Here is a 12,258-nt window from a genome sequence, read left to right as displayed (position 1 = left end):
AAAAAACACATTGCCTTGAGAATTACCCATGATAGAAAGGAAGGCTTTTGCTCTTGCTGGTTCCTCTGTGCTGTCTCTCAGGTTCGCTTCGCAGAAGTACATCCCCACGTCTGCAGAGGTTGGGTTGGCGATTGTGAGTCGTCTCCCAAAACTGCTAATGCCGCTGGTTATTTTTACTCCATTTCTCTTCCAAGTCACGCTTAGTTTCTCAAGAGGTCTGCCGAGGTTTAAAATAAAACCCAAGAACACAACAATAAAACATACATATTACAGAATAATCTTGTCTAGAGTTATATACAGATTATAAAACTTCTCTAAGTCTTCCTCTATCCCTGACATTTACTACCAAGAAGCAAATGCATAGGTAACTTCCACACATCAAGACAAAAGACTATTCAAGTGGCATTATGCAAGTACAGCTAATTGATACTGCAATAGAACTTAAGTGCTAATAATTTGATTTCTGTAAGCAAAAGGAGTAAATACTGCTATGGGAATCAGCTGCATAGGAAGCGCTTTCATTATAACTCAATAATCAAAACAATATTAATCATAGCAAGAACATCTTTGCCCTCAGAGATAAAAGTGAATCAGTTGGTCTTTTTATCATGCGAGGACCTCAACTTTTCACTTCCACTGGAATTCAATGCTATTCGAGGCCAACTCGACGGAAACACAGGAGGAATGTTGTGAACTCTATATTACGGTGCATTATGAACAGTTGAGCAATAATCACTGTAAAATGAGAGTGTCTGTAATAAATTACTTCACAGGAGATCCTCGCTAATTTATTTCGTAGGAAGCACAGACTGTTCAACAACGTCACCTTTCATGTCAATAGGCAATACAGCTGAAATATTATTAACCCTCAACATAACCTTTTCCTTAAGATAATGACTGTGACTTGCACAACACTAGACTTCCTTTCCTTACCACATGAGTAACAGCTGGGTAACTCTGCCTATGTACTCATTTCGCCAGAAAAATCAATATGTTCAATTCAGTAATGTTGGACAAATGCGATTATTCAGAAGGTTACTTTGAAGAGCAAGCTCCGTGCCACATTCTCCTCCAATCATTAATAAAAACATGAAAATAACTTCCTACGTCCTTCTCCGTGAAGGACAGTGCACTAAAATCAGTTCTTCACTGCAGCTTGTCCAATACCTTGCGCTGGCGACGCACTCCAGCGTGGTTTCGCTGCTCCCGGCGACGACGCTGGTGTTGCGGGGAGGGACCACGATGACGGGAGCCGCGGGGCCGGACGGGTCCGTCGCACCTGCACGGGCAGAAAAACCCTCGTGAAAACCCCGTATGTCTGCAAACAGGGAGGACATCACATCAGGAAGGAGCTCGTCAGGCAACATAGCTGCAAATGTCACTCTTCACCCTCACCGTGGGTTTTAATCTCCTCATTAAGGGGAGATCTTCGGCAGGACCGTTCTCGATGGCTTTCATTATGCTGTACAAACACTCTGTTTCAACATAGCCAGCTTGGTATCATTCGAAACACATAACTCACAAGAACTACTCCCAGATGGAGTGCAGGGGCCGTTCTCAAAGAGAGAGCAAATAAATTAAGCATCCTAAAGGTTTCCTACTATTGAGCACTTTTATTTTTATCAAACACTTGCTGACTTATATTTTTAAGACCTTTTCATGTTTTGTTTAATCTTACCCCTTCCACACCATTTCAAAAGAGTCTGCCAATACTCGTGTTAGTTCTTTAAAAAGATTTTACACACTGGGGAACAAATATAAAATTAACAAAGCAGCATATCACAGCAACTTCAATCCCTTTTTCTTATCAGGAAAGTAAATAACCCAAATCTGCTGCTCTTTGTGAGGCATCATACTGTAAATAATTTAGCTTATGCAACAGTCAGCAGACACTTAAAAAATGGTAAAAAGGCTGCTTGTAAATTTTCTCTGTATACATTTAGTAAGTGAATTAAAGTACCCATGTATTCATAGGTACTTTGCTTCAAGCAACTCATTTGGGAAAGAAAAATTAGCTATTTTTTTAGCTTGAATAACAGAGTAATAAAATTTTCTAAAGATACAGAATCCAATAAACGAATTATAGGGAAAAGTAATGAAAATAAAACTAAACTGATGCAAGAGCAAGCCAGTTCATCAAATGTTTTCTGCAAAGGAGGGTAACCCAGGCCCAGCAAGCAGAATGCGCTGGCAAGTTCAAGATACTAAACCCGATGTTCTCTTTTAAGATAATTCCATAAAGAATAGAAAACGGATAGAAGATTCTTTGCTTTTCTCATACCTGGGATGCCAAAAGCCATCTGACATTTGGTCTCACTTGTTGGATAGACAGAGGTTTTGGTAACGGGACTCAGAAGGTTGACAAGGTTAGTGGATTTCTGAGTTATCGAATGACAAAATGTTCACCTTTTGGCATTTCCATAAGTGATGGCAAATAGCGTCGTATGGCGATGAGAGCATGTGGTATAATCTTAACATTTTAGGAATACCACTCGCACATCTGAATAAATTTAAACATCCAAGAACAGTACTTAAGGAAGTTGTACCAACATACTTATTTCTTCCCATCGATACGCTCTGTTGACCTGACATAGCATATATATGCAACTCCGGTGGGATCTCAAAAAACCCCCCTTTTACTAGATTATATTTCTGCTCAAAAACATTCCTGGAAATATGATGCTACCAGGTAGCAAATCTACTTTCTAAGAATATTTCCATGGTGGTATTCTAGGTATTATATTAATGGCAGGAATTTTCCAGATAGTAATTGAAAAAATAGAAAACAAGTGGCAATCAGATTAGTAGCTCGTTACAGATGAGAATAAGTCATCTCAGCATTACTGTTCACCGCTACTTCTGCACAAGATGAAGGTTTGCAATGGTAAATGTTAAAAGATCAACAAACAAGTTACTAATTTGGCAATAATAATTTCTTATCTCCATCTGGAAAAGAAGAAAACCACTTGTGCAGGTTATCAGTTCCCCTCAAGAACGGCTCAGCCCCACTAAAACCAGCTGAAGAAGAGAGCCCAGCTTTGTTGGGACCTCCAGGAGTTCACCATATGCAAACAGCTCTTTGTGCAGATACACACATATGTGTGGGGAAATGTGTGCGGATGTGGGGAAATGAAAGTGCACGTTACTCCACCTGCAGCTGGGGAAACATAACATTTCTATGACTTTATTACCGTAACAAGAACCTAAACAAAGTACGTGCTTATTTTCATTTTGTACCATCCCTGAAATGAACCTATCAAAAGCAGTTGTTGGTAAAGATTTTGAGCGGGTGAACTGATACAGATGTGATTCAGAGGGCTCGGATTCTAAGTAATATACCTACAAAGGTCATCTACAAGCATATATAGAGAACAACAACATTTCAAAGTATTATCTGAACAGCAGCCAGAGAGCACACATATTCCTGTTTCGTATTCAAAGACAGTTTACGTTTTCCTTTTGCAGCACAAATAAACCACTTGCCATAATTCACATTGGCCCCGATCCTGCCAACTAGAACTCAACAGGGACATTTCCACAGGTCCTTTTGCAGGGGGCAGTTTGCAGCTTTGTTTTTGTGGCTGTTCACAAGATCAAAGGAGGAATTTAGTTTTTCTTTAAAGTAAAAATCTCAATAGGGCTGTAACAGGGATCTGAGTGTCCATCCCACCCTTTCAGAACTTCATCCTTTTGTAAGAAACCCACTGGCTGGAATATCAGAGTAGCCAAGGTCCTACTAATGTAGATAAGGAGTAACACTGTGATTTTAGTTGGATGATGTGATGCAGCAAATCAAGCTTCGGCCTGGCTGTGGAAAGCAGAGAGATATCCGAACAATCAGATAATGAAAAACTACCCAGACTTTCCCAGGTTTTTATCCTACCTGTCAATAAAGCCACTTCATCCCTCTCCTACCTCATAATGCAGTACGCTGACATGATTTTACTTGACTGCTGCTGCATTACAAGGCAATGCAGAATGTCAGTGTTAGTAAACAGACATTTCCTTTGAAAACCCTTGGTAGAAAACAATTGATTTTTTTGCCTCCTCTTCAGTGTTCCTTTTTTACTTCATCAGACCTTTTCTTGCCTCAGTTTCCCAGGTCTCTGCTGGTCCCTTCTGGCTTTTCACCACCTCTTCCTTCTCTGCCTCCCCTCGCTCGGGCAGCTTCTCTGCATTGGTCACTGGCCACGTCCCCTCCCCGCCATCCTACGGTCCCTATAGATGTTCCACATTATTTGAGAATTGCTCAGTTTCACATCTATCCTTTATTTTAATGTTTGAGCTTCACTTTTCTTCACACTCATTAGCAGGAATTATTTATTAAAAACGCTGAGCTGGGAGAGCAATACAAATGCATGCAAGAACACAGCTATAGTGAGACAGATCTGCTAACAGAAGACCACCATTCCCACTGTATTCTATATTTTAAGACAGAAAGGATCTTTCCTTTCTATCTCCTTTCTGAACATCTCTTCTCCGCTAAGTAAGTGAAGCAACATTAGGGAAAAACACCGACCCCAGAACTGCAGCCAAGGGACTCCTCGCTATTAGACATAATAAGGCTGCAGGGAACCTGTGGAAGCTGCAGAGACAAGGCTGAACGGCACTGAGAATACGTACGGGATGTGCTCTTAATCCAATTCTGGGCCTTAATACATGACTGGACAGAATCCAAATTGAGAGTTTTTCCCAAAAAGGAGCATGCTCTGCTTTACTTCACATTGGATCTCTTTAGTCACAGCACTCACAGTATTTCCCATCTCTTCTTTGCTTCTAAACCTTCTCATTAGACGCTGTCTAAATTAGTACCACTATCTACTAGGACCAGCCCCAATCAGTATTTGCAGCTTGACTATGACATTAGGTTCTGTTCTGGATTTTACATTATGGCATACAAAGTTTATCTATATCTGTGTTCGCCGTGCAGAATATTAAGAGTATTACTTCAATGGATGCTCAAATTCAACTCCGAGAGATATGGTGCAAACCAGCCTTAATAAAAGGTGAGAGAAAGTATCTATCTCTTGGAAACAAGCAAGAGCTTGAGCTCAGACTTGAGAAAAATCAGAAGTCTTATTTTTGAGGTTTGCTTATAGGTTCCAACCCTCCCAAGACACTTAATACAGATGAGGTGACCATGAGCAGGAGGATTGCGAAAACAATCCCCCAGATCACCTGTGCTTACTTAGTATGGAGTGGAGCCCGGAACGGGATGTCGATCGCTGCTCATTCCTACCCTCAGTGATAATTACTACTCTGGTTACATCTCTGTGTCCTGTTTTCAGTGAGGAAGGAATCCCACAGGAATCAGTATCCAAAAATGGATTTACTTCTTCATATTATGAAATTCATCTACGGGAATAAAAACACTTAACAGCAAAGATCACCGGTACACTACCCCAACTAATGGAGAAATGGAATAGTTCAACAGAACTTCAAAACCATTCAGAAGTTATCCTGAGAGAAAAAGATTAGAAAACCTTCGCCATAAACTTCCTACAGACTTTCAGACTTGCACAGTATGCAGAAATGCCTTCGCAATTACTCTGCAGGGTACATGCAAAGCCTCATCTTACCAAATTAAGGATACCTATATTAGAAAAAAGCAGAATAGGCAATAAGAGTCCAACAGAAATAGGAAAAATATTACATATAAATAGCTCAACATTACGACATCAAGAATGTGCAATTTGTGCCTGTGTAACACGGAAGATGAGAGGAGAAATGACAATCGCACAGCATCTCAAGATTGCTCGAGGGGAAAAAACCCAAAACACCCAAAAAATCCCCACCCACAGCTTTACAAATATAAACTATCTAATGGAACACGTTTTATTTTTCCCAGGTACAACCTGCAGATGGTTTGGACTATCAACCCATCATGAATCAACACCCCTTTCCCTTGCCAATACAGGATACGCAACAGGAACTGGATCCTGATCAATAAGAGCTTCATTTCCCTTCCCCTTTGCAGTAAAAGATGCACAACAGGAACTGGAACGTGATCGGCAGCCTCACAGAGAGCGACAGCCACCTGCGGGCTCCAGGGAGACACATTATGCAAATCATGAAAATAAAGTGTATTTCTCAATCATAAAACTCTATTCTAAAACATGTCTCGTCTATTTGTTCCCTGCTTATTAGAGTGATTATTAACAGGTTATACTAGAAAAGAGTGCTAAAATAATAAAAGTTACCCTTTCATTTTTTTTTTCACTGTTATTCTAGCAGCGACTGGAATCATTTTAATGCGAAAGGAACTATGTGATGCTGCGGTGCTGTACTGGGCACAGCACAGGTCTCTGCTCAGATTTCTATACGTAAAGGGAAACAACAGAGGATTTCCTGTGAGGATTCTTGGTCACGTTCATTTAGTTTTATGAATAACATTACAACTCCAGATGGAGTGGTTTTTTGAGTGAAAAGTATGTATTTATAAAATAATTAGCAATCTAATGGTACAGAGAGGGTGTATGAAGAATTATGACTCTTCGGTACTTGAGGATATCTTAAGACTCCTCAAACACGGACATGTTAACATAATTTCTGATCTTAAACCTTTCAGAAACTAGACTCTAGCCTCAAAAAAAAAAAGGAAATGGGTGACACAACATGAAATTTGAGCTTTGTGGATCAAATTTACAGTGAAAATGGCCTAGTTGTTCGAATCAGTCACAGCAAGGGATTCTTACACATCCAGCCCTTGTCTTGATCCAGACGTCAGACATCATGACACATGAATAAAACACCAGATATGAAAAAGGTTTACAAAACACAATACAAGCACAAGTGACTGATCTAGGTCAGTTATATTTATTGACTCAATATAGTCTTGTCAATGTGACCAGGCTTTGCCTGCAACAGATCAAACACACGATTCATTTCCACTGCAAGTAAAGTAAACAAAACCTAAAAACGTGAATAAAAGAATAAAAACCAAACAAAATACAGCAAGTAGATCACAAATTAAACAGCCAGTGTATGAGCGGGGATATGGCAAAGGGGAGCAATTACAAAGGATTTCACCTACAACTGTTGAGGAAGTCTGGCATAAATTAGTCTTGGCTTAATCCTCCATGTCATAAAGCCTGAAAACATGCACTCCTTCCTTTTCTATCCATTCTTCTGGGACCGTGTGATACACCATATATGTTACAACAGTACTTTTGATGCACTTAACTTCAAAAAAAAACAAGTTACCCAAAGAAATTAACCTACAGAATGTGTGATTCACCCAGTCAAGCTTTTCAAAATGCACTTCACTTCAGGTACTTGCTGGTTGCTTTGAAGAGAGTGAAAATACATTGCTAATTTAAGCAGATCTATAACATTACAGAAACAGAACCTTAAAGGAGAAAACAGAAAAAAATATATTCTGTATGCAAAACCTTGGCAAGAAGATATTGTATGTGTATGGGGCTTGCAGCCAACTGTGTATGGGGCAGAGGCCTAGAACTATAGCCTACAGAACTATAGTCTGCCCAGGCCCCGTCCCTCTGATACCCATCACATAACCCCATTGCTGAACGCACTGGGGTCTGCAGAAAATAGACTGAGTTTTGTTAATGCCACCTTTGTGGTTGAAAAGTTTCCCAGTGCTTTGTTGTTCAACCTGTTGAAAACACTCCTAATTTCCAGCTTAAATATATTCATGGCCAACATACCCCATTTGTTGTTCTGCCAAAGTTGTCCTTCAGCTTAAATTGCTGGTGTTTACTTCCTAAAGTATAGTAAACAATCATACTCCTTCACAGTCTTAATTTTACTTAGCTAAACAATCCAAACTTTTGTCTGACAAGAAATAGATACAAACAAAAGAACTGGAGCAAGGGTAAAAAAAAATGCTAGTATCACACCCTAAATGATTCCAAATGTTTAAACAAATAACAGCCACATTTGTAACAGCTTTTTTTCCCCTTTGTAAGGACATTGCACGACTGCAAGAACTGTTCGTTTTAGCCCTAGGGAAAGATTAATGGAGAGCTCAACCCTATCCAGAAGATGACTTACACCCTTTCGTGCGTACATACTACAGCAGAGGAGCTTTAGCTATTTTATTAGATAAAACAGAGCCTAAAAGACAGGTTGAGAACTTCCTAAAACCTTGTTGAGAATTTTTAGGGTCTCCTCCTAGGCACAATGAGAGACAAGGGCCTACACATATTGGTTTACAAACTGAAAATGTATTTCTGTAAACAATAAATACAGTCGTGCCCAAGGAGAGGGACCACGGCCACTTTATGGTGAAATAGTCTATTCTGTAGACTGGGACAGGAATGGGAGATGCAGCTTTTTTCCTCATTTTATCCTTTTTCTACAGGACATTCAGTGCCGGTGACCCTATTTGAGGGTGAGCCTTCCACAAAACCCACTTTTCCGCTATCCGAGGTCTACAAACTCACTTTGTATTTTAGGACTCCTTCAGAAATACAAGTCTAGTGCTGTTCCTTGTAGTTTTAAGGAAATCAAGCCGCTGCTTAGTTACACAGCTCCCTGTGACGACTCAGCAGCTGAATTCGAACGCAGACCTAATTTCTGCTCCGATGCTCCGAAACCCCCTTCTCACAACTCCTCGTGCAAAAAGAGCAATTTGGAAGTTCAGTCTCTGTCACTGCCCTGACCTTCCCCCATGCACAGCGAGGGGTTTCTTTCTGCCTAGAAACTTATCATCCAGCACATCATTAGAGCTTTTAACATGAAAAAATATATTGCCTCAAGCTATTCGAGCTAAAGAACACTCAGGTGGCTTTTCAATTCACCAGATAGCTTTAATATTGGCTATATAAGTGGATAGAGTGTGTAATCTTATTCAACAGCAGTTAAAAGGGGGGAAAAAAAGTATCCATGGTCTACCGGTGGAATCCATTAGCCTCAGAGTCATCTTCAAAGTGATGCGAGAGGCAACAGGTACAGCCGCCCACTGCAGCCGGCGTCCACAACTTCTGTGTTTTTAGCAGTAGAATCCCAAACCTGCCTACATTTAAAAGGATTTTAAAATAACTCATCAGGAGAAATGATTTTGAAGAGGTTGTGTATTTTTACAATGCCCGTTCTGTAAAGCATCCTTTTCAATATAAACAGAATCACAGAATCCCAGAATGTCAGGGGTTGAAGGGCCCTGGAAAGCTCATCCAGTGCAATCCCCCCATGGAGCAGGAACACCCAGATGAGGTTACACAGGAAGGTGTCCAGGCGGGTTGGAATGTCTGCAGAGAAGGAGACTCCACAACCCCCCTGGGCAGCCTGGGCCAGGCTCTGACACCCTCACCATCAAGAAGTTTCTTCTCAAATTTAAGTGGAACCTCCTGTGTTCCAGTTTGCACCCATTGCCCCTTGTCCTGTCCCTGGTTGTCACCAGCAGAGCCTGGCTCCATCCTCCTGACACTGCCCCTTTCCATATTGATCCCCAGGAATGAGTCCCCCCTCAGCCTCCTCTTGTCCAGCTCCAGAGCCCCAGCTCCCTCAGCCTTTCCTCACACGGGAGATGCTCCACTCCCTGCAGCATCTTGGTGGCTGCGCTGGACTCTCTCCAGCAGTTCCCTGTCCTGCTGGAGCTGAGGGGCCACCACTGGACACAATATAACACAGGCCTGCATTGAGGAGGATGAAGTAGGTGTGAGGGACGTGGCAGTGGTTGCAGGGGTTTCTGCAGCAAACACCATGAGTCGCTTTCTCCTCAGGGCAAAAATGAACTTTCAACACCTTGCAGCCTTGGTACTTCACATATCTGGACATTTACTGCTTGCTTTCTTGATAAGGGTAAATTAAGGTAATAAACCAGACGTCGATAACTGGGTGTTAAATAACCTAGAATTGTCAGTTCATCATAACGTCCAGAAATGCAAAATTCATTGGTGAGACGAGAGCTGAGAGAAGAAACGAAGGAGGAAAGCTGAGCCAGGATGTGCTACGACAGTCAGAGAACTGCTGTTATTTCACGTGCTGCAATTCTCACCAGCAGATTCTGGTTTACAGTCAAACAGCAGGAAAGAAAGACAAATGGGAAACAATAAAATGTTTCCCTCTATTTTCAAATGTATATTCATATGTGGCTTCATTTTTTTTTTATATAAATGCATTTCTTAACTCCTTACTTTGGCACATATAAAATAACACAATTGACAATCTATTTGCTTATCCTACTTGTAGCAAGTTTAAACACTTTTCTACTTAGATATGAAAGGGTGGTGCCAAAAATAAGAGAAAAGACAAGACATTCTCATCAATCCTTCACCAGATTTTAATAAAGCAAAGCATCTCCAGTGACTCTGGGGGGAAATTGCTTGAGAAATGCCTTGAAGAATTTATTTTATGACAATTATTGAAGCACTATTTTCACAGATTTAAGATTATGTTCTGTAGAGCACAAAACGAATCTGTACAACTGATCATACATGAGTTTCTAAGATCTGTTTATTTCTCGCATCTCTCTAAATGAACCTGACGTTGTGGCGGAAGCAGACGCTTGCACGTATATACTGAGCACTTGACAAATAGTGCCGATAAAGGTAAAATTAATACTAAATTTCAGTTAGGCTCCAAGTTTTAAACAGCTGAAGTTTTTCAGCATCAATTTATATTCGGGAGAATGGTATTAGAAACCTGGCAGGCGTATGAAAATAATAAATATTGGATCTTTGATACTTCCTTAGGCCTGGATATCAACTGTGGATATCAAATCTGTGGTCTTCCCGAAAGATTAAAGAATGTAAACCCGCCCTTGCTAAGAATAAGCAAAAGACAAATCTAAAACTGTTGCACGGTTGATCTGTCCCTCCCAACGAATGGAAGGGGTTCTGTGTCACAGTCGTGTGGTGCCAGCAAATGTGCGCAGGCCACCAAACCAGCCATTGCTATCTGAAAAGTGTACCCAGGAGACCCTCGGTTAAAGCCACGCAAGCACATTTTTGCAGTAAGTGGATAAGCAAGGTGTTGATCAAAGCTTTCACCGCAAAATCCACTCTAAGAACAGGGATTAAAATTCGCTACATTTAAAGATCATTTGAACTTTAAAAGGAAAGGAAACAAAACCAAACAAAAAAATCAACCCATTTAAAAACCTGCCCTCGGATCCCAGACGCTACAGGCACAGAACAATTTACGATGGCTTAAAGGAGAGCACTTCTACAAGTATTTATTACATTGAACTAAACAGGCAGTTTTGTTCTTTGTTGCTGAACTGCTATTCCAACCAAGATGCGCTCACTGAGCAGCTTTTTAAGCTCAAGGTGAACTCCTGCTCCATTCTATTTATATATATATATATGAGAAAACATGTTTTGGGATCCAGATTGCTACCTTGCTCCCAAAGGTCTGCTATTTCCAAGTCTTTACATAAAGAGAGCAGATCTGAACAACAAGATACCCCACAGCATTCTTCCAACTCGACCAAACATATGGAATGACTTGTCAAAATAATGATTGCAGAAATAGGTTATCAGGGGCCTCAGGTCCATTCCATATGGTCTAAAGTTCTCCATCCCCCTGACCATATACTGCTACTTTTCCCCATGTCTCCAATACAGAGATAAAATCCTTAATAAAAGTAGAGTTGTTCAGGTCACGGAGATTCAGAAGCAAATAAAATTTCATTTATATATTTAGACTAGAGTAAAATAAAAAAGCAGGGCACAATCAGTCATACAGAATCCAAAGAAATATTTTTCTATCAAAAGAAAGAATTTTTCTTCCTCTTTATAGCACAGATGTTCTTCTAAATAAAGTGAGGCTTTCCCTTTGCAGCCTTTGTGATTATCAATCTTTGATTATTTTATAATATAAGGTTGCCTCAGACCTCAGCAGGGAGAAAAATACACATTGCTGTATTTCTTCTGTAGCAACAACAAAACAACTGTGAAAGTAAAGAATGTTCCAAAAGAGCAAACAATAACCCAGCTAAAGAAAGTCTACAAACTTATTCATTCAAAAATAATTCCACAGATGGATAAGCATTTAATTTTCTGAAGTGAGAATAAACCAGCGTCTCTCTTCTCTGGAAGATGGACTAGGTCTTTGTATCTGCCTATTTATACACAGGACATAAATGCATGTTCGCAGAATGCTGCGAGTACTGTAAAAAGAAATCTAAGGGGAAGTTATTACTCAAGGCTCTTTGTTGGGATTTCTGCAGTATGGGTAGTGTCAGCATTGTTAAAAATAAATTGTTAGTGGTACCTTACTTGGCCAGTACAAATGCTGTTTGCGTTCGTGTACTTATGATTTCCTATCTGCTGCTCCCAGATAAGAGAGGAGTTG

The 12,258-nt window shown here is 40.4% G+C and overlaps 1 protein-coding gene across 1 annotated transcript in view; it reads right to left on the bottom strand.

Annotated features, from left to right (window-relative positions):
• The window catches only part of SDK1 (sidekick cell adhesion molecule 1), a gene marked incomplete at its 5' end in the record, with an annotated part of 363,636 nt that overhangs the window by 150,544 nt on the left and 200,834 nt on the right, over window positions 1-12,258 (bottom strand). Inside the window, 2 exons of the mRNA XM_080353916.1 lie at window positions 27-217; window positions 1,168-1,279. Coding sequence (XP_080210042.1) covers window positions 27-217; window positions 1,168-1,279 — 303 coding nt within the window. The remainder of the gene's footprint in view (window positions 1-26; window positions 218-1,167; window positions 1,280-12,258) is intronic.

This window comes from Nesoenas mayeri, assembly GCF_963082525.1.
Source record: "Nesoenas mayeri genome assembly, chromosome: 15".
Lineage (NCBI taxonomy): Eukaryota > Metazoa > Chordata > Aves > Columbiformes > Columbidae > Nesoenas > Nesoenas mayeri.
The sequence above is the reverse complement of the archived record's forward strand: the minus strand, read 5'-3'. Positions and strand labels throughout refer to the sequence as shown.